Raw genomic sequence first — 24,627 nt, 5'->3', positions numbered from 1 at the left:
TATATATGTAGGCGACGAAGGACATGACTGACGAGGTTAGTAGCTGCAGAACCAAACAAACGGAACACGCCCCTCACATTGTGCCTTGCACATCACACGGTTGTTCCTGATATTCGGTTCCGCATCGCGATGCCTCAAGGTATCAGTTATTTATATGCTTATATCATGCATCGTGTATGGTATACAGGAACAGTTATATCAGAATATAAACAGCATATTGCAGGTGGACCTTGTATCTCCTAACAAAACAGCTACCGGAAGTATAACTTGTGAGGATGTTGATGGAGAATGACCAGAAATATCAACAACGATAAAGTGTAATTGTACCGTATACAAAAATGGAGAATTACATAGGGTACAAATTGACACCAAACCGAACAAACGCAGAACTCGTATATGAACTGTTTACTATACCATACTAGAATACAGCCCTTTCAAGGCAAAGGGGTACGGAAGACGAACCCTCATTCCTCAAAACCTCATTCCTATACCCATACCCATATTCATTCCATTCCATTCCTACCCCAACCCAACTCATGTCGACCATCATCCACCGTCTTGGTATCATTCCAAGGTATACCGGCTCTTTTTCTTACATGAACCGGTTTAGCGGTAGGACCGATATCTAGCCCTCCTTCTCCGTTTGCCGCTCTAGCCTTAGTTGGGGGCATACGAAGGGTGTAGAGGGTTTCTTGATCATACAAATGCCTTTTCGCTTGAAACTCTTTTCGCAATGATGCTGAGGCGGAGAAGCTGTATGTAGAATTGCGTCGTTTGATCTCAGGTTTGGGGTCCTCCGGACGCTGTATCGTTGAGCTGGTTGACCAGGCTACAGAGCCTTCCAAGGAGAGAGTAGCCGGTGAGGGTAGGATGTTGATCATGCTAACAAAATCACATCATCAGCTGATATCCCCGAGTACCTCCATTGGTGATGATGTGAAGCTATGTGCCATATGCTGAAGCTTGATCCTTGCCAAGGGATAAAAGCCCAGATACTGAAAGATTCACTCACTTGGCAAATCCATGTCCTACTTTCTCGGTTACTCCCACGACCCCACTGACAGAAGGCATTAGTATGCCCCAAAAAGCTCTTTCCAGACTTTCTCTAGCAGCTTCGACCCATGCCCAAGGGTTGAGACTGACATTTGTGGGGATATAATTGGCCTGAGGTGATTTGGGTGGATGAAATAGGTAAAGTACTCTCGATGGCATCGGAGTCTCTCCATATGTCCATTCTCGTTCATGATTCGATTGCGGGGATATCTGGTAAAATCGATCGATATCAATTAAATCATTATATCCCTACTGGACTCTGGCGGCGATCGTCAACTCACAGTAGATTCTCCCTTACCCGGCTGTCTCACCAGAACCATTATATCCTCATCTACCTCTTCATGTTCCTCCTGGTCTTGACCCTTATCGTTCTTCTTAGGTTTCAAGGATCTAATTGTACCTTTGGCAGTGAAGAAACTGCCACCATCATCTGTCAACCCATCTACCCATGGGTCGGAGGAAGGTATTTTATCTTCTTTCGTACTCTTCATAGAACCTCGGATCATCTCTTGTAATCTTTTCTGCTGTGGTTTTGTGAGTGTGGTGGGAGTGAGGGAGTGCAGGGACATATCTCCCAGTGATGTCCGAGCATCGTAACTTGGTGCTGGTCGAGAGTGATATGAAGGAGGCGGGACTACAGAAGAAGATTCGGACATAGTAGAATATCGATCTGGCTGGGTTACTGTACAGTACAGTACAGTTAAGCTTCGCGATGTTGACGATATATATCATGTATATTTCAATGTTAGATCGAGCAACAGAAATTCGACAAGGACAGGAGCCGATAAGCAATCTATCAACAATGCGTCATCACATCGTTTGCCTTTGCATGAAATATCTCACTTCATTTCGCAATCACATTGCAGGATATCTATCCAATTCAGTTTCAAGTGGCAAGGAAACATCTCAAGCCACAGTCGCAATTCATGTGTCAGAGCGAAATGTTCTAGTGTATATGCTTGTGTATCTTTGCGTCATTCCCCATCAAGGCACAAGCTCACATGAAACACTCATAGACACAGTCTATGCATGCATACACCTCCCACCTCATGCACGCATCGTCGTTTACAACAAAGAGGTTGATAGCCCAGTAGGGGATTTCAAAGACCCGATGTTTACGTAAGATCACCAAGACTCTCGTTTTACGCGACTTGCACTGTTTGAGCTAGCTCATGTCGACAACAGGATCAAGGATGACTGTGAAGATATTTAGCGTATCATCCGTTACCTGCAATTTGACTTCTTAGACCATCCTCACACCTTGATTCTTATCAGCACGATGAACTACACACCAGGCTCAGGGTCGTCCAACGGTTATCCAATGATGATCCCTCAATCGTCGACCAACACCGAAGGAACGTTCAACAGTCAACAACAACAACAACAGGGACAACCTACGATGGTCAACCCAGCGGATTTAGCAATGATAGCTAGACAAGGATACTTGCAACAGCAACAGCAATTGGCCAATATCAACCAGCAGTACGGTGCTAGACAGATGTATGGGATGACACCTCAGATGCAGCAGGAACAAATACACAGACAACTACAAGCTCAACAAGCTGCTGTCGCTGCGGCACAAGCACAGGCAGCGCAAGCTCAAGCTCAAGCACAGGCGCAAGGACAGGGTCAAAATCAACCAGGAAGGAAAAAGAGAGGGGTGAGTGGTGCATCGACTATCCTATTGCTTCGCTAGTCGTACCATCTCACAATGAAAGAGAAGTAAGCTAATATTGCCTGTCGATAGCCCAAACCATCAGTGGGTTCTCAGATGATCGCCCGTCAAACAGCATCTTTTCAACCTCCAAATTCACAAGAACACTACATGAAAAACGCCATGGCTGTACCAACTTCCTCTCAACAGGCACAAACACAAATACCACCTCAAGGTGTTTCCGGAGAACCGGTCGAACCGTGGGCAGACGCTTTGGACGAATTGGATCCTAGGGAGATAGCTATGGGGAGATTCAGAAAGCGACATGAGGTCTTGTCAGAGGTGTTTAGTCCGGATGCTATCAGTGAGTGGATTCTTCATCAACGGAAATAGTGAAATGAATACAAAGACACTTGTTGATACTATTTTTTGTGTCACAGAGGACATACCGAATGGTGAATACGATCCATGGACAGGACTAGGTATGGACAGCGAGACATTAGAAGCCAAAGTGGTAAGTGACAAGCATTTATTCAATTCGACTGCGATTGCTTTCTTTCACTTCACCTTTCACCTTACACAGTCGCCGGAGAAGAGTGGTGACTGACTTGTTGATAAAACAGCTTGCTTTGGAAAAGGAAAACGAAGAATTAGAAGCTAGGTCAAATACGATTGTGGAGGACTTTAAGAAGAGGTTGCAGGATATAGATGCCGGTGTTGACGTTTCTAGAGCAAACGCTGTTGAGGCTTGAGAATCCGTGGAGAAGACAGGAAATATATCTGTGCAGGATCTATATACGAGTATGTACAAATATCTATATCGATCGCAACCTCCTCCCAGACTTCAGGGATACTGATCTCCTTCACTCATGCGGCTTTGGACTCGTCCTCTCCTGCTCTTGCTCCTCTCCTGCGCACTCCATTTCCTCCTATGTACATACATCACCTTTTCTCCTCTTCCACCCCTCCAGACGACTCTCCTGCCTTCGCGTCCTGATTCATTAGCTCGTTTCCAAGAGGATGTATTACGCAGGATATTCACATCTTGACTAATCTCAGAACCATGTCGTCAATGAGTGCTGAATCGTTTCAACACTGATACATCACTACTTGCGTGACTATCCTTTACTCGTCCTTTCTTCACATTCAAACCCTACTAGAGCCGGGCTCGTCATGGTGTTGATGAAAGGTAGTCAAGCGTTGCAACTCGTCATGCCCTAACCTCACTATATCCACATTGCAACGTACAAGTATATATCAATGAGTCCACTGACGATTTTCATTCAAATATTGCATATCTCTCAACCCACATATACCCATATTCCCATAACTCTACCCTCACTCACTTTCACTATATCACGACATGCCATACAGAGCTTATCCTCCCGCACAACTCGTCCCCTACGATCCAAGACAAGAAGGCTTATACATGGTCGCTGGGAAAGGAGATGGAAGCCCAAGGAAGGTAGTCGCATATTATCGAGATGGAAGAAATTCAAGGTTAAACGGCTATCGGGACAGAAGGAGAGAGGATAGATGGTCTGAAAGTAGTTGGTGCTCTAGTTCAGATTGGAGCGGAAGTAGTGGTGAGTCCGATTGTGATACAGATCTCTGCATTGGGGAGGGGGTTAGGGAAGGCAACTGTCTACTAATATCGTAATATGGTTTATATCAGATTCCTCCACAGCAAATTCAATGAGAGGTCTAATCTATAACGCATTGGCGAATCTGCGAGATCGATTTTGCGATACTATGTATATTGACCCTCAACCTCCAAGATATAGGGTCAATCGGCGTGTTCCATCGACGAGGTCGTATTCCGATTCGAGTGAAGAGTATTGGAATAGGTCGGGGTCGGAATCTTCTTTATCTTCTATTCCTAGTTGTTATACTTGTAAGTGTTGTCTGCCTAACCACCAATCGGCATGTGGCAGGTGAAAAGACGAATCTGGTAGTTCTGACCTTCGCCGCCCATGCACTGCAATGATATAGGCTCTTCAGCCTCCGAATCCTCCTTGCCGGATAGATACAGAGTTCAACCTGAATTCATGTACCCAGTAAGATACAGAGAACATCGACGTGAGTAGTAGGACATACAGTGCAACATCCCTCGACCGACATTTGGATGCTGACACAAAAGATGATAATGTAGATCACCCAAAAGGAAGATATGTACGCGAGAGAGGTTTCTGGGAGAGGATCTTTGGTTGGTAGACTCTCCTTACAGTACATACGCGCATTGTATCGGTATGAGTCATCTCTGGTACACCTGTCAGACCTGAGAAGGAGTGTAGCCCACAATCATATCTTAGTTTGTTTGACATTTCTTCCGCCAACGACCATGCATATAGTATCTTCTTGACTTATCAAGCGATGTGGGATCTGCAAAGCTCAAGGTCAAGCCGTTGTTTCCGGCAGAGGTTTCGTGAGTTTGTATATTTAAATTATCATCCTTTGTCTGACACTGAAAGAAAAGTGAAAGCTTATCATATATCCTTTTCAATATCCTTTGAAGCGTGAGATCAACCCAATTGTACCTGTAAAGAGTAACAAAGGATGTACAATACAGTGGATCGACCCATTCCGATCTTTGCGTGTAGCGTATAATGACAGCCTTACAGGGATTTGTTAATGGGTTCATGTCGTATAGTCGCTTTTAGAGTCCACTCAATTGTCACGTTAAGTCATTCAAGGTCGAATCTTTCGATAGTACAAAAAAGGAGCTACAGTGTAGACCTCCGAAATGGGTCTGAAGAATAAATGGGATAAACGAACACATCAAAGACATCACAAACAATCGAAATACCTCAGAGAAGATGATGATCCTAGATCTCCCAAGACAGCAAGATCACCAGTATACGATGGCTACATTACTCCCTCAAGCTCTGAAGGGCGATACATAGATAATTCCACCGACTCAAGAGATTCTAGGGACGTAGTAGTGTCGTCTAGCTCTGATCGATCGGACTACTCGGGGTATTCGGGTTTGTCTTCCGATAGCAGTGACCATTCGATCTCTGCTCCACAGATGAGGAGGACAAGGGGAAGGAGATATCATTCCAGTGATGCTTCTTCATATCCAGAGTCCGTCACTTCTAACTCAGAAAGAGATGGAATATCGAGTGAGTGGCACGTGCTCTTGATGCTAAAAGTCAAGGTCATGTTGTTGTTCTGACAATCGATGATCATTAGGTAGCTCAAGATCATCATCTTCCATCAGCACAGGCAGCCCTATATCGCCCAGACAACTCTATCCTGTATATGAAAGGTCCTCCCACTCTTCCGTCAGCTCACCAAGCAATAGCAGGGGGACTCTATCGATCTCAGAGGGGATGACAGGATATTCAGATGAATCATCCCCTATCAGTAAGTAAATTGTCACGGAAAAACGTACAACTGAGCCTATGTGATCTGTTTTATTTCGTCCGTCGAGGAAATCCTATTGATAAATGATCTATCTTCCACTATTGTAGCGAGATCCGACAGAATGCATGTACCGCCGAAAGGCAGACATGGTGAGTTGACAGACATTTCGATAGCTGGCTATATGAGTGCTAAATGGGAAATTTTTCACCGCATCTCAGAAAGAAAAGCCGAATCTGACGTCTCTGTACATTTCGATCGTTCACCGACTTATTCCAAGAGGCCAAAATGTGAGTACTACAGTAGTGTATGCTCCTGTCTGTGCGCCGCTGATGATACCTATTGAGTTGGTAGTCATGGCTTTGATTGGAAAAGGGTTAGACAAGGTCGCTCAAACTGTTGGTGCAAGACGATAAAAATAGTGGTTAAATTTGTGGGAGGCGAGACGCTTGAATCCTCATGAGAGCCAGGCCAATGGCGTTTCTGATCAGTATTGCAATGTTCACCCTCTCATGCATGTTTTGTCTGTTCTATTGGTGATCCGTGCGGCTGCCAATCGTCATCGCGGCATTCCGGAATAAAGGAATTGGTTAGAGAAATATGTGGTACGTAAAAACTCAGCGGGGATACATGATATGGTTATTGTGGATGACGTTAGGGGGAATGAAGATGCTGAGAGCTGGAGGTTTAGAGTAATGGAGGAATATTACCGTAAAGAGTAGAGGAAAATTTAGATGATGATGCTTTGCAGTGCCAACTCCGTATGGTATCTTAGGGATCTTACACCATAAGTACATTAACTCTACCGAAGGTGGCACAACAAGACTTCCTAACCTTAATCACCAGCGTCGTCATTCATCTCTCACAGATATTCGTACGCTCTATTGGCCGGTTCCTCTATGCAGTCTGAACTTTGTTTCCCAAAAATCCTGAGCAAGTGCGGTCACGGATACAGGTAGCCTGGAACCGTGGTTATATAAAAGAAGAACTGTTTGCCGCTTTCGAATCTGTCTTCCTCGTTCTCTTCATTCTCCATCTCACAGTGTTCGAGCGCAAATAATCGCTTACAAGGATAGCTCATTCCTGAAGAATTATCGCCACCCATATCTCACTTCCGGGTACAATCCACGATCCTACATAACTCCAAGATGATGTTCGCTCAATTCGAATCCAAACCCGAACCCAGGCAATGCCCCTTATCCACCGAAATCTTCGAAAACATCATTTCTTTCGTCAACGACCAACAAATCTTGCATAGTCTGACTCTCACCAGTCGACTATGTAACCAGCTAGCTTCGCCTCTCTTGTACAAATCGATCACCCTCTCTTCAAGATATCAAATGGCGAAGTTCCAAGCTGGTGCGCCGAGCTGGGCATTCCACGCGGTTCATCATATCGAAATGGCCCACACATACGCAGACGATATCGATAAAGAGAAAACCGAGTCGCTTGAAATCGCCAATATCCTTATCTCCTCCAGACGCAAGAAGATCCTCAAATACCCTAATCTTCTCTCGTTCCATTTGACATACCAAGAGAGACCATTCGACACGATGCGTTGTACTGCGCCGAGAAGCGTGTTGTGTATGCTGAAATCTTTGATATTGAGTCAAATCGATCCGGGCAATGCGAAGGAGGGAAAGATGAAATTCCTTAAAGTTAATTATATCAAGAACTCAACTCAATATCATCATCTCGAATTACCATGCAAAGATGACGAATTGTTATATCTATATGATCTTCTATTGGAATTGCGATGGAAATATAAATCAATAATCTCGGTGGAAGCGAGTTTCCATGAATTAGCAAATTGGAATATGGGGTTGGTGGAAAGTGCTGAGCAGTGGCGAGAGAGAATAATGAATGTTTGATGTCATAATATAGTACATGTAGCTTTCTATACATATTTGACGATGGATGATAGGCTTTTATAGGATTTTGAAGATCTTGCTTCTCGTTATTGCCGTAATGTTCGCAGAGAAGAAACCTAGCCAGCATACCTTTCTTTCTCTTTCTCTTTGCGTGATTGAATGCATGTTATGTCGGAGATAAATTGAGTTTCGCTTTGCGTATCAATATCTTGGACTTCATAGTCTGATCGTGCATACCATGAATCCTGACGGGGAGAAGATATTATCAGCACAAGGTCCGAGCGTCCAGGAACATGTAATTCACCACATCACTCACCCTATTCGTTCTCGCTGTTACCCGAATGCCTTTGTTCAAACTAGCTAACGACCCAGCACCCAACCTTCAGCCGCAGTCTTGAACACTCTGTTCCTCGGTTCTTTCCCAGCAATCCACTCTTGCACTTCACCTATCGAGCTGTTCTCTGTAGGTTCTCTAATCCTCAATATTATCCTCCTATCCGGTTCTTCACCTTGCATTTTGATGGGTATGGGTAATCCCATCTTTTCGTATTCTTCTCTATCTTCCCTGTTCTTCTCTTCTACCGGATCCATCCATTCACCATTCCTCCTCGACACAGCGTCCAACCACTGGACTAGTGCCGCCCCATTTCCACCGAATTGTTCGAAATTCGTACTGTGTATTTCAATCTCCTTGAGGAATTTGTATGGTCCTTTTGGAGATTCTAGCGAGGCGAGTAAGCCAGCCGGCAAATTGTGACGATAGGGTATTATCGGTAAACTGAGGTATTGTAAGTTTTTCCATCGGCACATCAAGTTGAACAATGTTTGTTCTGACCAATTCACACCTGCTTTCTCCTCCTCTCCTCCACGGTCGTTTCTTGATTCTTCAGACATTGTATAATGTTTACCTATAAATCTCCTGGGTCCATATATTCCTACTAACAGATTCAGCCAATCTCCTACAAGATCATCTAAAAGCGTTCGATGAGCCATATTATTCCCTGCTATCTTCGTCGGCCCAGAGCTGGTAATGACCAATTCAGGTATATCATATAATATTGCCGTAGCCCATGGTTGCGGTGCGATCTCGGGCCACTCCTTGCGTAAGGTAAATAGATCGACATCCCATTTGATCAGTTCGAAGTGAATGTGAATGGATCGAATCAGCTTGATTTGGTCTTCAGGTTTGACGTAAAACATGTATAGGCAAAAGTACTTGACTGCCTGAGCGCTAAATAGCTTGATATGTCTGTATAACAGGGGAATAGCGAGTTTGTTGAAGTACTTGGTGGTTCGAGCTAGGACGGCGAGGGTCGGCTGGTCGGCGAAAGAGGTGATGAGTGGGATCAAGTCGGTCGGTAAGATGAGTTTGGAATTGCAGTTCACATCGAAGTTGGATGTTGACGGTCCGGATGGAAGGCTTTCGGGAGGGTAAGCAAGATAGTCGGGTTCGGAGGGTCTGTTTTTTGGCTTGAACAACTGCCGGAAGGAGAATTTACCCATGTCTTTCAGTATTGGGGACTGATGATACGGGCAAACTTGGTGGATGAGTGCGATCAAGCATCTTGAGGATGTTGTCGTGTGAGTCTCGTATGAGTATCATTGTATGAATAGTTGATATCATCTTGTTACGTCGCCAAGAGATTCCTTTGCAATCAATGGATTTTAGATCAGGGCACGCGGCGGTGTCGGATCAATTCATCCGAGAGACCTTACGCCGTTGTGATAACTTAAATAGCGGACGTAAAGGTTTGACGGAGCAATACATACATACATGCATATACAAAGAAGCAGATGACAGGCATGTGAAAAGTGGTGCTTGTACTTGAGATCGGTATCAACAGTCCACCTTGAGTGATTTGATTCTTTTTGTCTTCTCTCCAACACCCACTCCTGCAGTAAGATCACGGCGTGGGCATGAGTCGGATCTTTGGCCTTCCAATCAGTTCTAGTAACCTTCTGACCACCCCTAATCTCCTATTTCGGTCTTATATCACGGACCAGATGGGCCAGCTCTTTCACACAAGGCATCAACAATCCCCCCTCGATATGGAACCTATCGAAATTCCCGCTGCTTCTCATAATTTCTTCCAAATCCTTCAAATGACCCTTGGGCGAAGGCAAGGTTATTATTATCTTCCATTCGCTTATAGTCGGTTACGAATGGGGAACGATAGGCGGATCGAGGTACCTAGGGTTTGTCCATTGATTGATCAATAATCCAAACCATTGTCCCTTAGCCCATTGGGCATCACCTTCCACGCCCCGTTGATCAATATGTCTCCCTTGGAATCGCATTGGACCTTTAGCCGGACAGAAGATGGGAATCCATTTCTGAATCAGATCAAATGGAGCGGATCGCATGTCGATGTGGTCCGGCCTCGAGGAGACTTTGTTGTCCCGACGAAATCACTGTCAGGGCATCTAACGATTCCAGATCAGAATCGAGTATGGATTTAGGACATCGTTTTTTGAATTGTACTGTATCAAGGTCCCATGCAGATATGTCGAAATGGAGGTGTGAGTGTTCGATGAGGGATTTGCGACCTGCGAGAGCTTACAACAAGAACACATGAGCAGCGTGTGCTTTTCTGAAGTGTACTGTCTCATACAAGAGAGGGGTGACGAACTCGTTGAGATACTTGGAAGTCAACGCGAGAGAATGGAGGGTATATCGATCGTCGATGATAGATAGCAAAAGGGGAAAGAGCTCGATTGGGATAATCGGAGCAGAGATGACCAGGTGAAGTTCTGGAAGAGGAGGAGGTTCGTCGAATCTGGAAGATAGCAACCTGGGTATCTTAGGCCTTATCTACTCAAAGGAAGTTTAAATATACTGTATAATGCCGGACATGTTGGACAAAGAACATTCGTGAGGATGATACTCGTTGAAGGTCGAATCGCGGGTTTGTCAACACTCAGCATCGCCTTGCTCCCTTCGAGACATCTCCGATCAACTCTCGGTGATCCGTGATGAGCGGATGACTTGAGAATCGATCCGCCCCCACCATTTCCAAGACAGATGTCTCCAACGACCGAGTACTTATCCCCAATGCGTTGTATTTCCCAGAACGTATCGAAGCAAGAAGCAATGGTTTCGAAGGATAGGTGTGAAACGACCAGATACTTTGATTCTTCCGCCGGCGGTGCAATTCTTGATACACGCAGGGCGAGAATCTTCGCTTCTTATCTCAGGACAGAAGGACCAGTCAGCTCCTTCAGTCGTGCATAGCCGTCTGTAGGGTATGCTAGTCAGCCGACTAGACCTTAAAAGGGTTTCCACAAGCTGCTTTCACCTCCTAGCGTTTCTTCATCAATACTCATCGCACATCAGTTTCCATCCATCAATTGCCGACAACCTCAAGCGTAATCATCATCACCATGTCACAATCGTGAGTGATATTTCACACGCTTAATGCGTATCAGTCGAGCGAAGCGAATATAGCTCACAGATCATAAATCATGCCATCTAACAACCGTCATCGATACAGAGAATCGTTTTCAAGGGTCAGTACTAACACTTTCAATGAGGTTCATCGCAAGTCTCTGATTAGCCACGCGGCCTCCCAGGGATGCACGGATATGCAAGCCGAGTGAGAGATCCTCCCATCGATAACTGTGATTTGGCATGACCTTCGCGGCGACGCTGATTTCACTGAGATGTGCACACAGGATGGCTGTTCGCTTGACCGAAGAATATATGACCGACAGGCAACATAGTATGTCAGACTTGAATCGTGCCGCTACACTCGTGACCAGCTACAGCCAGGAAATTCGTGCAGGCTCAACCACTAGTCCAGATTCCAAGGGAAAGAGAAACGGTGTTTCCTAAAACGCCTTATATAAAGCGGCACATGCCCTATTGCCTTTGACTTGAGGCAGTCAAGTAGCATCTATGCTATAGATACTTTGTTAGTGTTTGATGAGGATATGTTTATGCACAATATCAGATTTAGTCTATAGTCAGGTATCAACGAGGAAAGCAAACTATGATCATGGAAAGGTAGTTCTTACTCGCTGGCAATGTTGAATTCGGTGTTGCCACGCAGTATCGGCTTTATGCTAGTTGAGGGCAGTATCAGACCTTTCCATGGGCTTGATCACTCGAGAGCTATGGCGAGATGTCCATAACTCCTTGTTGTGCGGTGCCAGTGGCTTACAGCCACAGGTCAATCTACCGAGATTGGAACGCATTTACTGAGTGACAGAAGCATGGGAAGCGCGGATCAAAGTGCGGACCTCGAACCTCAGATTGCGAAGCAGATAGACCACCGTAGATTATCCGTCCTTCAGATGGAGCTGCATACATGTATGAGGGCCTAGACTTGAAGGAAGGTAGGCTTATTACATGACCGTACGGGCAATTAGGCGGATTTATCGACTCCAACATTCTTTGTCGGAGATCGAGAACGGTCTGATATCCCGAAATGGAAGCGAGCATGACTTGAAATATTGTACCCGTAGACAAGTCCGCGTACATCCTTTGAGTGTCTACTCTGGCCTCCTCCATGACGGAGTGTCGTGTCCGAAGAAGAGTCTAAGGATACCCGTTGAGATTCTCTGAGGCTCAGAATGCGCGGCGGTAATGCATCGGACGTTCAATTCTTCTGTTGAGAGTGCTGGTGACATATATATATATATATGGCGAATCTGGATTGGCGTATGTCCCGGTAGTTTTACCAATTATTCTCTTCTCAATACAGTACTGTAAAGTACACGTACAACATAGACAACCTACGCAACAATAACCTTCACACACACCATACTTGTACCCGATAATTGAGAATGTCCCAAACGTAAGTGAACTTACCAAAAGTTAGCCCTGCCTTGCGGAATATCATCTGATACTCTTTACTTTGCTGATCATCAAGCGTTATTATATTGTAGCAGCTCTTCATTCAGTCAAGCCGACAGATCAAGGCTGACTATTTCAGCGCAAACGGTGCTACAGGGACATCCAAGAGAATGGGTCACGTGAGTGCATCGTGAGGATGACTGTCACCCCATATCATGATTGTGCCCACTGTAATATACGTAAAGTGAGGAACTGAAAGCTGATCTATAGGATGTACAGCAATGCGGTAGAGCAGGTGGAGAGCTACATGCAATCACAATCCATGGACATGTCCGACACAGCCACTGCGTTGACCAAACTCAGTACAGTCTGTGACGAGATCAAGTCTAAACCTGCCAGTACTCCTAAAGGTAAACGCGCCATTGGTTGATACACTACGGTATACAACAAACTCCCGTACTGCACAAGGATATCGATCATCAAAGGATTAGCTGTGGCATGTTCGGTGTTATATGCACATTAATTGACATTGTACTTCTGCACACTGTATCGCTTCTGCGTTTCGACGTACTGAATCGAACACTGCCCAATCCGATATTGCGCACTGTGCTTTGATACAGTATCTCAAGGTCTTACTTCATTCACGGCTAGGTATGCCCTGTATGAAACAACGGTTGAACTTGAAAACATTCTTGTCTGCATTGAGTATGAACAATATGATGGCCATACTAGATATTGGGAATGATGAACAATTCCCATTCTGATGATTCACTGATGAACTGATGGTGTTCTCACGGCATATGTGCCTCGCAGATCGACTCGAGCACCTCAAAGGTGTAAACGGGGCGATGGTCCACCTAAAGTATCTTCGCAACCTAGAAAGGATGCGTGCTTCCCTTTTTCAAAGCTGAAACGCTTTGCAACATGTGTGTCTCGAGTGCTGAGATTCATAGCTCTGGTCATAACCCAAAGAGAAGGTTAGAAAAGTTCATCTTGAAAAGGACGCTGGACAGCTGGGATATCTGTGTACTGCAGGAGACGACGCATTCTCAAGTTCTCTCATAGCTAGCGGGAAAGCCCATATCAGATAGTTTTGACATACATTGCATCACACTGAACAGGCGTCAGATAGGAACGGTGACACAGGCCGATCTATAGCACTATGACTTCGCCGAAAAAGCTAAACTAACCTCGACTTGAAGTGGTACGGTCAACTTGGTTTGTCTACCTCTTGATCCAGCCTTACTTGTGATACTCCCTTGATAGCCCATCACTCTATTCACTGAGCGTTCAAAACTGATTATGGAGGTAGGTATCTTGGTGGCTTTGGCACTAGACATCTGAGCCCCTATCTCATCCATGAAAGCTTTCCTCATCTTGTATAAGACCGTACCATTCCCACTTTTAGGTTTGACAGGCTTAAAAGGGTTGGATGAGTTTTGGGCGATGCTTTGGACTGTCAGAGAACCCTCATCATCTACCTGGGGTACTGCTGTAAGATTTCTCGAATCCAAAGTGAGTGAGCAGCTCCACTGTACTTGTATGTTTGACCGACCGGGTTCAGGCTCATCAGTAGGCCAGATTGTAACATCTTGCAATGGCCCAGTATGCTCGAGGCTGTAAGTAGTTCTGCCAGGGGTCTGATACCGCTTTAGGTTCACGTTCCCCGTGAAAGTGGGACCCATGGCATGTTCGAAATGGTGCTGAGTCACACCTCTCGTCGAAACGTATTCCGTCGTCAACCGTTTCATGTTGCGCTTGGAGCTGATCTGGGCATCAGGAGCGATAATAGTGGACATTTGAGTATTGTCAGAAGAAAATTGCTGTTGATGAAGGACGGAGGAGGATGGCGACAATATATTTTTGTTATTCCATAGTGCTTGAGTCAAGGTGTTATTTACGCCATAGTCCGCACGGATCATGTCATTTCTAAACATCCCCTTGGCGGATGACGAATCAAGAGTGTCAGCAGAGTATTCTGACGTAGATATGAGAGAAGCCTTTGGAGGTAGTGCCACATTCACTCTCTCCCTCGTCCCAGCGGCGGGTGCCTGATCGTCCTGAGGGGTTGATCCGGTGATCATTGGGTCATGTATACAGTCTTGCAAGTATCGAGGTTGGTGGGTACGGTTTTCAACAGACTCTTCGGGCAACAGAGTCTCGAGGTCATTGAGATTTTGATAGATGCCACCCAGTGATGAGGTAACTGGCGCATAGTACTCAGGAAGGGTCGCTGCGACTTTTGAAGAAGGAGCGAGTCCATATGGAGGTGTCATAAAACGGGCTGACCCTTGTTGATCTTGATAAGGAGGACGCATGAAGCTGCGATGAGGGCAGTAGTCCTGAGTCCAAAGCGGATTATCAGACACAGGTCCCACATCAGATACTTCTGAAGATGTCCCGATTTGTTTGTCGGAAAAAGGTACCTCATTGCCCAGGAGCGCGTCGATATCGTCTAAATCACGTTGTATGTCACTCAACATGGACCTGTCAGAGACGGAGAACATATCGGAAGGAAAAGATAGTGAAATTGCTGGAACTCGAGACATCAGCGATGAGCTATCAAGGCTGGCATTTATATGTACGAACATCGTCAAGATGCATATCAGTAGATCAATCAAGCTTTTCAATTGCCTCAAACGTGCAAACAAAAAGTATAACAAGCTTATGTTCAACTGCCGATGTAATTCTGGATTCTGACAAAAGAGCGATGCCGCTGGTGGACTACAGCTTCGCTAAGATTTACAATTTGGCCTGCGAAGGTGGATTTGATTCCCTTTCAGCATATGACAAACCCTGGTGAGCAGTCGAAGAGTGAGGGGGTAGATCGACACATCCTCAGACCACAATTCATGAGGTTAGAGTTCTGACTTCGAACGTCAACCGGGCTTCGGTCGGACCTTGGGTTGAGCAGGAGAAGCAGTCTCTGTGACTTTCCTTTCGGGCTCACAGATGTGAAGTAGCCTTCCGAGGGCAACTAATCCCCGGTAAAGGAAATACGAGCTGCTGTGTCCATAGGACTGTTCAGAACAGGTACAAGAAGGCGAGGGGTACCGTAAAGCTGAGGTATAAGGGTATACATACCAAACAAAAAAGGTAAAAACATATCATCGCGGCGTTGTGCGATAGTGGTTATTCGGCGGGTCTAGAACTTGAAATATCTGGAAACCCGTGCCGTCAGGCTCGCATGTTCGAATCATGCCAACGTCGATTCTTTTTGTGTTCTCGGCTCCTTGCTCTTCTTTTTAAGCATTTGAGGGCCGCTCTACTTGTTTTAGTGGTCGCAGTCACAAACTACGAGGAGAATTACTTGAAAAGGGGGCCACACGCATGGTCGTTAGGCGCCACTTGCGGTGAACATACAAAATTCGCGAGTACTGCTTGTAATCAGTGAAGGGAAGTAAGAGTATATAATTTATACAATTGGCTTCTGGCTCCCTCCGTTACATTCAACCTCGATATCATTGATGCAGATGATTATGGAGGCGATCAATATACACACAATTTGCATGGTAATAAGTTTGATATATTCTTCGACAATTAGATATCATTGTAGAATGCACCAAAACGATATTTGATGGGAAACACTGATCGTACAAAATCCCTCTGATCTAACTCTACTACAGGTTATATACCTTCTAAGTCGTACTCTTGCTCTCCACTCATATCCATTAGCCATCGAATTACGAAGCCTACCTCCACGTTTCTTTCGTTTATTCTAATACCCCCTTCCAGCTCTACCTCTACTCCTACTTCTCCCCGTTCTACCCCTCTGACTCTCGTGACGATCCTCCTCATGTATCACCCTTCCCTTCTCCTCATGGACCATATCTAACTCTCGACCATACGAGTATCTCTCTGGGGCTTGCTGCGATACCTCCCATACAGGTGAATCCCTCGATCTACTCAAGCTTCTACCACCTCTACTGACAGATGGTGAATGACTCGATCTCGATCGTGAAGTACCGGGCGAGTGGGGAGGGACGTTCATTGGGTTATAGGACGATGTTGTAGCGGATGAAAGGGAAGTACCGAAATTGGTAGGATAGGAAGGTGCAGATTGAGGTTGGATAGCGATCCTTGGTCTACTACGTGATCTTGAGCGAGAGTTGGAATATCCAGGTATCGGTAATCCTGTGATTGCAACTTCACCGGAATGCCTAGCATATGGTAGACCAGGTATATTCAGACCATTGTTCGTCTCTCCTCTACGAGTAGTTCGCCCACGAGCGGTATCAACGGATTCGAGTGATCTAACTAAATCTGGAGCATCCAAGGTGAACATTGGCCTATGATCGTTTCCACTACTTCTTGATCTCGAGGCACTAGCAGATCTAGATCGGGGATGTCGAGGATCATCTCTTCGATTATTGGTGCTAGGTGGACGAGAAGTAGAAGTGAAGACATCAAGTCGATCATCGTGCGCTTGAGGTTGTTGATACATTCTATCTCTTGAGGCTGAAGCCGAACCTGAAGAAGCGGTGGAATGTTTCCTTGTTCTTCCTCTACCAAATGGTGATCCAATCGAGACAGGTCCAGAACTACCGTCTCTCCTGATGGTATCGACATAACCATCGTTCAAACCCATACCCATCCTTGCCCTCGATCGACTTCGAGACTTGCTTCGAGATTTCACTTCTGCCCATCCGCTGACCGCGTCACTTTCTTTCACCCTTCTCACGGTCCACCTAGTCTCTTTGTTCCCATCTAAACATCCGTGTAGACATTCTAGCCATTCTCTACCTAGGAAGGCCGGTTCTTCCCATGCACCGCGTAGAATCTTCATCTGTAATCTAGGATCGAAGGCGTCCACGAATGGAAGCCTGCCAGTAAGTAACGCATGAAGTATTATACCTAATGCCCACACGTCTTGAGCAAGCGATGGACCTGCTGGTGGAGCACGAAGTAGTTCTGGGGGAGCGTATGGTAAGGAAGCCGAAGGGAAGGGTTGGGTGGGATGAGGGGTGATATTATCGGGTAAGGGATGTTCGTTTGGTCGGTGTTTGGATGAAGGAAGTGGTGAGGACATTCTCGGACCTCTATGATATCCAGCAGGTAAAGTGGAGTGTCTACCTGAGGGACTTGAATGACCCACGACGAGGGGAGGAGGGACCGTCAAATTCATTTCTTGATGACTGTTATGATCTTTATCTTGAATCTTCTGTGCCATGTAGAAATCAGCTACCATGACTGATCCCGACTGATCCACTAGGAAATTATCTAATTTCAAATCCCCATGTAAGATGCCACCTTCAAAACCTTCATGACCTTCATGTAACACCTGCACGGCGTTGACCACGCCGGGGAACCATTTTCGAGCTGTTTTGTCCGATCCACCTTCTCTCTGCAATACGTCTAACAGCGATCCGCCCGACATGTAAGGTGTGAACAGGAAAGTAGCGAATGGCGTTCGGTGCATTTCCACTAGTGGTAGTAGACTTGGATGTTTGGGTAAGCTTTGCCATATCTTGATTTCATCTTCGAACTTCTCCAATGATCCTGATCTATCGGACAGATCGTCCCGCTTCACAATCTTGCATGCTAATATTTCCCCGGTATGTACGTGTGTTGCTTTGCGCACAGTTGAAAATCCACCTCTACCTATAATCTTCCCTAAGATATAGTCTGATACTTTTGCACCTTGAGCGTCGGGAGCCAGATTCTGCGGTGGACGTAGTGACATCGAGGACGAGAAGTGGGATAGGAAAGCCGAAGCGGGTGAGAACGCACTGGAAGATAGGTCAGATGCTGAGGGCGAAGGAGGCCCAGAAGGTCCAGGATCAGACATGAATGCTGGGGATGATGGACCCTGGTCGGATGAATGGACGGATGGTACACCGCCAGTCGAAGCAGGAGCCTGCACCGCATGATGGGAGAATAACGGGTGTCTGGATGCCAAGGGAGGTGTGAATAATTGAGCGGCAGCATTAGGAGGTGAAGTAAGATTCGATCCTGCAGCACCGAAGCTGACCGTCTCCCTACCTGCTCCGCCAAATACACCAGCAGTTCTTAGACTAGTTGCTCTTCTAAGATCAGACGCGATGACAGCAGGATTAGATGGTCCAGCTCCATTCTCATCAACGATCATTTCCATCTCTTCCTGTCCTGGTCTGCCGTATCCTAGCGCTGAAACACCATTTCCATTGCGATTGAGTTCAAGGCCTGCATCAAAGCTGGTCGACCGTGGTGCATTGAGTCGCTGGATCCAGGCAGCAGCTGGAGATTGTCGATTGGGCGGTGAAGTCGCTGGAGTAGGTGAGGGTGAGGGTGAAGAGGAACTTTGCAGCATCCTAGATGGTGGAAGCGTAACAGCGTCAGATTAGCATGTGTATTGGTTGAGGAGATGAAGATGATAGTCGGCCTTCCGAGATAATGCTGAGAGGGATAAGTAAGTGGTGCAAAGGAAGCACACTCACGAATGATCCGATGCTGCAGAGTACAAAATTTGGTTACAGACGTTGTATTGTTGATGTTGTATTTTCGTTCCGGGATAGAGGTGCCCGGGGAATCTCGACAGATAGTGCTTGTCTGAAGATGCTGACAGCGATGAGAGACCGCGCAGTGAGCTTTGTTGCAGGATACTGTAAGATGGGCTGTGGATGACGATTGACCTGGTGAAGAATGGAAGAGATGATTCAAGGATTGAAGGAAACGAAACGAAACGAAACGGAATATAACAGGGTTGCGGTTTGATGATCTAACCGGCTAAACTGATTTGCTCAAACTGAACTAGGTAAATAAACGCCTTGACTGCCATGTAGACATCCGCTCGTACCGGAATACCGTAATAGCAATATCCAATCCCCATACAAATAGAAACACTGCATTACCTATGCATGCAGAAGGATGTCGGGTGGCGATGAGTAACACACCCACACCTGTACAAGCTACGCTGGTCATGTCTCACATCGCCGAGGAGGTGTCATCTCTATGGACCAAATCAAAGGAAGATGGGATCCGTCACCTGACCATGTTGTCAGTAAGTAGGTTCGGATCATGGCTGAAAAAGGCATAAGCGCCGAAAAAAAAGGAGACAATGGACTACTTTGTTATTACGATGGAACATTACACATGCATGGAGCAAAAACATATATATTCACGAAAGGATACAATATACGATATACAACAAGATTTGCAAGTGATGGTGACACTTAATCGTCTATAGAGGCAACTTCAATGCAATCCGTATCATCTTGATCATCGTAGACCACGACTATAGGATTCTGTTCGTCCTCATCATCCTCGATCTCAACAGGTCGAGATTGACTTCCATTAGGCGGTTCAATTAGATCATCAACATCGATCCCTAATACCGTATTGTCATCCTCTTCTTTATCTGCAGCTCGGTGTTTGGGCGCGAAACTGTCAATACGAAAAGCATATGCTGTGTAATGTTGAGCGTATGCTGATGCTGTCCGACCAGGTCGCTAAACATAAAGCTCCGACGGTCAATTGTCCGAAAAAACAGTGGGTGAGAACTCACAATACTGGCGAACAAAGTCCAAGCTTGAGCAGAAGTCTTGGGATGTGAACCTTTATAGCCCGAGATATACTGTGACATAGCCTTCTCCTCCTCCATGTCGTATCTGCCACTCTTAGCATTACTCGACTGAGTTCGTTTTTTGGGTGACGAGGAAAAAGAGCTCTGTTTCAAGGCAGGTGCATCGACTGCACTTGACGAGGGCTGGGCATCATGATGAGTAGACGCATCTGCATACCCTTTCGCGGCTACCGTGCTTTGCAGATCGGGGGGATGGTTAGAAAACTGTTTTTTATTTCTTCGCCAGTGCCTCCAGTGCTTGAGCCAAGTCGTTCGAGGATAAATGCCCTCCTATGATATGTATAGATCAGCATTATCACGGTGCGGTGCCATTAGCCCCGACATGGAACTTACCTCGGTGTACAATGTCAATCCAATCTCTATTGAAGTCAGTTTCCGCTGAGTAAATTCTTCTTCCCTTGCCTTGAATATCCGAGCTATCTCTTGAGTAGCTAAAGACCCATGGGGATCGTCTTCCTCATCGTCCGGCACAGGTAGTGCAGTAGCCTTTGTAGGAGAGCTGATACTAGGTTTCGTACACACCGAAATCGATGATCCTCGTATATCGGCAGGCGGTACAGCTGGCTCAGATGATACAACAGCATTGCCAGAGTTCCTGAATTGGCCAGTCTTCCTACTCCATTCAGAGTACAATACAGTCCATGTTGTGGCATGAAGCTTTCCGTGCTGCATGTCCCATAAAGAAGAGTCCGACTTCAACAAGGGATTTCCATGTGGGAATTTTATTCGGCGCTACTCACCTTGGCGGCCAGCTCCTTGCCGATCGCTGTCAGTGATTTTGAGCTTGCATCCTTCACATCCATCGAGAAAATCCGCTGATAGTCTTCGTTACTGAAGTCACTCGGAGCTGTGGAACTTTGTGATGTGGCTTGAGGCAAGACAGTGTTGGACCCGGCAGATGGAGTCGGCTTAGTTGCGGTAATTGACGAGAGTTGAGAATATTGGAAATTGGCAAAACGTCCAGTTCGCTTGGACCAGTTGGATATAAGGGCGCTCCAGGTACTTGCAGGGTATTCCGGATACTGTAAAATCGAAGAAATAAGCCATCAACACAATGACTTCAACCGTTATCAGCAGGATGGCCATTACCTTTTGGTTCAGATATACACTAAATTCCGTGACGTTCATACCGGTACGATTGGGGGTCTCCGAGATAAGGATTCTCGCAATCTGATCGGTTGAGAGTGCAGGTTGATTAGATTTTATCTTCGCTGGCGTAGCTTTGATTGTAACTGAAGGACTGCGAGACGACTTGTCTGAACCGCTTTTGTTGACCGGTACGGTCGCGGCAAGGTATGCGAACCGTCCTTTCTTATGCTTCCAATCGTGATAAAGATTTCCCCAATGTGCCTCGGAATATGTAGCGTACTACAATCAATACAGTTGTCAGTGCGGGCTCAAGGATACCGATAATAATGATGGCATACCTTTGAAAGAAGGAAAGCGATTAACGCTTTTACGGTACCACCTTTCTTCAGCATCTTCACTTCTCTCTTGAAAATCTCATCCAGATCCTCTGAAGCCAGTAAAGGTTCGTTGGTCGCAGTCGGCCGGGAGTGAGTGATGGGTTTCTTATCTTGATTCGCTTCGATCGGATTACCATGTACAACGGCGAATTCACTTTCTGGCAGCTTTCGACTCTGGCTCAAAGTCCTGGTGAGCCATGCAAAGTTGAGAAACCATATACCCTGTTTCGTGAGACTCTCGACAATGGAATGCCATTGACTATGTTTATAGTTATGTATGAGGACATGGGTGGAATCCGAGTATGAGGTGACCAACTCTCCGCCTGCTGCCTGTGAGATACGTTATCAGCAGACAATCCAAGATCTTACCCGAATAAGGGAGTAACAAACTTTGATACGTTTGATTAGGGTTATTCGATCAGGATAGGTGGTATCCACCCAAAATTTCAATTCTGAAAACATGGACGCCGGGTCGGAGGATTCTTGCGCTTGTTCTTCTTCCATCTGAACATCTTCTCCTTCCGGTGATCGATCCGACAGAGCGCCCGCACGAACTTCGTGTTCCGGCGCCGGCGAAGCATGCTCAATCAGATCGTTATTGACGTGGTTGTCGGATGCGATATGCACTGGAGAACCGGGATTTTGAGGAATCACTTCAGCTGGCACGTGCGTAGCAGCTGTTGGTGAGTCAGCTACGGTGTCTGACGCAGAAGCCCGATCAACTGGGTTGATATCCTGGTCATCTTCCATAAGTACATCGTCGTTCTGATCTGCTTCTAGTTCCAAACCATTACTGTGATCAGCTTCGATAGGCTGAATCTCATCTGCTTGAGTATCTTGTTGATCACCGTCCACTTCTATCGCATCGATCTCTTCCGGAACAGTTCCGACTTCTATCTCCTGTGCTTGACCCTGCGTTATGCTATCATTCTCATTGTCTTCATGATTCTCATCGTTCTCATCTTGCCAATTCTCCTCATCTTCCTGTCCTCCATCCTCCTCTTCACCGGGTTCTTCAGTACTGATCTGTACCTCAGGAGGTGGTCCACCAGCTCTACATCCACCCCAATCGTCCGCTAAACCAAGGAACTTCCCAGCCTCAATGCATTTATCTATCCACCAAGCTTTCAAGATGACCTTCTTCTGCCATGGTTCTTCTTCCCTCTGATTTCCTCGACGTTCTCGCCTCTGTTGGTATCTCTCTAGATCACGAGGTCGTAGCCAGTGCGAATGGCAATATGCATCAAACAGGTAGATACTACTTGGGTCTAGAAGCAGCAGGGAAGTCTCGTCTTCAGTGTGATCCGGAGATATCTCGCCGCCTTCAGCCTACTCATTTGTCAGCTTAACCCAGACCTTGACAGTTAAAATCGAGCTCACCTGTATCTTCTTGATCAAGCTTGATCTGTCGTTCAAAGCGGGATCAATCCATATGTACAGGGGAGTTTCCGTTTCAGGATCAACGAAAATACCATCCCCGTCATCTTCGTATGATATCCCGCCTACAGGGTATCGGACATGGTAAATTCGGGGTCTCGATGGTCCAGTTTCAGCCTGCTGAGGGTTGTTGGCAGCCTCTTCAACAGTTTCTGGAGTTGATTCCCGAGGAATGGTCGCTCTGGGTGGTCGAGGTCCATATTCTATCCTTTCCGCTTCTTCTTCCATCGAGGTGGCTGACACGTGTGGTTCTAAGGTTGATGCTATCGCAGGTGATGATGATTCTATCGTAATTGCATTCTGAACATTCGATCCAGACAATAACGAATGATTGACTACATTGCCAATGCAGTCAGTTTTGGAAACGGGTAGACCGAAGGTATTCGACTTACCTTGGTTCATGGCCATCTCCTCGAGATCATTCAGAACTGATCCTAACTCAATGCTATCTTTGCCTCGCTTCTGCTTATCCTTCTGCTTCTTTCTCTTCCTGTCCTTCCTCTGGGTCCTTGATTCCGTATCTTCTTGTTTCCTTTTACCCTTATCTTTCTTTTTCTTCTTCTGATTCTGCTCCTTTTCTGTATTCCGGGCTGTTACGGTATTGCGGTACTGAGATCCATCGGCTGGATGAGCCTGACTTTTTACCGCGCGAATAAATCGGATATTGAGATGATGGTCGTGCCCAGTTGAGTGTTGTAGGTGGTTTTCCGCGTCTTCTCTGATAACCTGTTCTGCTGTGATCGCAGAACTTCTCCTGCTCGGTCTCTGTTCTCTATATTGTATGCTGGCTTCTAGGGTATCGATCCTGCGTTGCTCTTGAATGGGAACTTCTTCATTAATTGGACCAGTACCGTTTGGATCCCTTTCCAGATGGTCCTTGATGACTCCTTCCGCTACTATCGCAGATCTTAGTTTCCTCGGTCGCCCTTCAGGCTCAACCTCAAACGCAGATGCTGATCCAGCAGGAGCACTACTGAAATTACCGTAAAACTTCGCCTTCTTCTTGTCTTCCGCTTTCTTCTTCCTACGAGCTGTCTTACTCAGGGGTCTGAGAGGGAGATTCCAGACTGGTACTCTACGTTTTCGTACGGTCGGTCGGAGAGGAACACAGTTGACACCGCTGTTCACTGGACGTTGAGCATTGCAGATCTTAGTTTCAGATGATGCACTGGTTGTAGCTTCGTTTGAGGAATTGCCGGCGTGGAAGTTAGCTAGTCTGCTTGGATGTATAAACAGGTTTGATGGTACTGCAGATGCTGAGGGCAATGGCATGAAGATGGCTGTGGTAGGCTCAACATGAGATTCTATCCCAAAAGACACAACGATATATATTTGTTCGACATCACAACAAGCATCATGCTGCTTCTTGTATATTTTGGTTCCAACGGTATGCCAGGAATGCGGAGCACCACAGCGGCGTTAGCGGT

At 46.1% G+C, this 24,627-nt stretch overlaps 11 protein-coding genes across 11 annotated transcripts; 5 read left to right on the top strand and 6 right to left on the bottom strand.

The window, feature by feature from the left end:
• Positions 1–471: 471 nt before the first annotated feature.
• On the bottom strand, positions 472–1,709 carry L199_004498 (uncharacterized protein; the record flags this gene model as incomplete). The annotated part of the gene is made up of 4 exons (XM_064890225.1): positions 472–519; positions 597–882; positions 1,013–1,263; positions 1,335–1,709. The coding sequence occupies 4 exons, from the start codon at positions 1,707–1,709 to the stop codon at positions 472–474; spliced, it is 960 nt and encodes a 319-aa protein (XP_064746297.1).
• A 623-nt stretch (positions 1,710–2,332) lies between these two features.
• On the top strand, positions 2,333–3,459 carry L199_004497 (uncharacterized protein; the record flags this gene model as incomplete). The annotated part of the gene is made up of 4 exons (XM_064890224.1): positions 2,333–2,713; positions 2,801–3,071; positions 3,148–3,221; positions 3,331–3,459. The coding sequence occupies 4 exons, from the start codon at positions 2,333–2,335 to the stop codon at positions 3,457–3,459; spliced, it is 855 nt and encodes a 284-aa protein (XP_064746296.1).
• Positions 3,460–4,070: 611 nt separating this feature from the next.
• Positions 4,071–4,921, top strand: L199_004496 (uncharacterized protein; the record flags this gene model as incomplete). The annotated part of the gene is made up of 4 exons (XM_064890223.1): positions 4,071–4,293; positions 4,383–4,601; positions 4,700–4,786; positions 4,860–4,921. 4 exons carry the CDS (start codon positions 4,071–4,073, stop codon positions 4,919–4,921), a joined length of 591 nt encoding a protein of 196 aa, XP_064746295.1.
• A 529-nt stretch (positions 4,922–5,450) lies between these two features.
• On the top strand, positions 5,451–6,486 carry L199_004495 (uncharacterized protein; the record flags this gene model as incomplete). The annotated part of the gene is made up of 5 exons (XM_064890222.1): positions 5,451–5,829; positions 5,900–6,073; positions 6,181–6,222; positions 6,292–6,360; positions 6,425–6,486. 5 exons carry the CDS (start codon positions 5,451–5,453, stop codon positions 6,484–6,486), a joined length of 726 nt encoding a protein of 241 aa, XP_064746294.1.
• Positions 6,487–7,218: 732 nt separating this feature from the next.
• Positions 7,219–7,941, top strand: L199_004494 (uncharacterized protein; the record flags this gene model as incomplete). Its single annotated transcript, XM_064890221.1, has 1 exon — positions 7,219–7,941. One exon carries the CDS (start codon positions 7,219–7,221, stop codon positions 7,939–7,941), a length of 723 nt encoding a protein of 240 aa, XP_064746293.1.
• A 360-nt stretch (positions 7,942–8,301) lies between these two features.
• Positions 8,302–9,444, bottom strand: L199_004493 (uncharacterized protein; the record flags this gene model as incomplete). Its single annotated transcript, XM_064890220.1, has 1 exon — positions 8,302–9,444. One exon carries the CDS (start codon positions 9,442–9,444, stop codon positions 8,302–8,304), a length of 1,143 nt encoding a protein of 380 aa, XP_064746292.1.
• A 654-nt stretch (positions 9,445–10,098) lies between these two features.
• Positions 10,099–10,305, bottom strand: L199_004492 (uncharacterized protein; the record flags this gene model as incomplete). Its single annotated transcript, XM_064890219.1, has 1 exon — positions 10,099–10,305. The coding sequence occupies one exon, from the start codon at positions 10,303–10,305 to the stop codon at positions 10,099–10,101; it is 207 nt and encodes a 68-aa protein (XP_064746291.1).
• Positions 10,306–12,726: 2,421 nt separating this feature from the next.
• L199_004491 (uncharacterized protein) lies at positions 12,727–13,166 on the top strand (the record flags this gene model as incomplete). The annotated part of the gene is made up of 3 exons (XM_064890218.1): positions 12,727–12,737; positions 12,829–12,915; positions 13,016–13,166. 3 exons carry the CDS (start codon positions 12,727–12,729, stop codon positions 13,164–13,166), a joined length of 249 nt encoding a protein of 82 aa, XP_064746290.1.
• Positions 13,167–13,896: 730 nt separating this feature from the next.
• Positions 13,897–15,012, bottom strand: L199_004490 (uncharacterized protein; the record flags this gene model as incomplete). Its single annotated transcript, XM_064890217.1, has 1 exon — positions 13,897–15,012. The coding sequence occupies one exon, from the start codon at positions 15,010–15,012 to the stop codon at positions 13,897–13,899; it is 1,116 nt and encodes a 371-aa protein (XP_064746289.1).
• Positions 15,013–16,454: 1,442 nt separating this feature from the next.
• Positions 16,455–19,025, bottom strand: L199_004489 (uncharacterized protein; the record flags this gene model as incomplete). The annotated part of the gene is made up of 1 exon (XM_064890216.1): positions 16,455–19,025. One exon carries the CDS (start codon positions 19,023–19,025, stop codon positions 16,455–16,457), a length of 2,571 nt encoding a protein of 856 aa, XP_064746288.1.
• An 862-nt stretch (positions 19,026–19,887) lies between these two features.
• On the bottom strand, positions 19,888–24,472 carry L199_004488 (uncharacterized protein; the record flags this gene model as incomplete). The annotated part of the gene is made up of 9 exons (XM_064890215.1): positions 19,888–20,163; positions 20,220–20,567; positions 20,631–20,963; positions 21,038–21,319; positions 21,387–21,665; positions 21,725–22,093; positions 22,154–23,092; positions 23,144–23,535; positions 23,593–24,472. 9 exons carry the CDS (start codon positions 24,470–24,472, stop codon positions 19,888–19,890), a joined length of 4,098 nt encoding a protein of 1,365 aa, XP_064746287.1.
• Between the last annotated feature and the right edge of the window lie 155 nt (positions 24,473–24,627).

This window comes from Kwoniella botswanensis, chromosome 1 (genome assembly GCF_036426115.1).
Source record: "Kwoniella botswanensis chromosome 1, complete sequence".
Classification (NCBI taxonomy): Eukaryota; Fungi; Basidiomycota; class Tremellomycetes; order Tremellales; family Cryptococcaceae; genus Kwoniella; species Kwoniella botswanensis.
The sequence above is the reverse complement of the archived record's forward strand: the minus strand, read 5'-3'. Positions and strand labels throughout refer to the sequence as shown.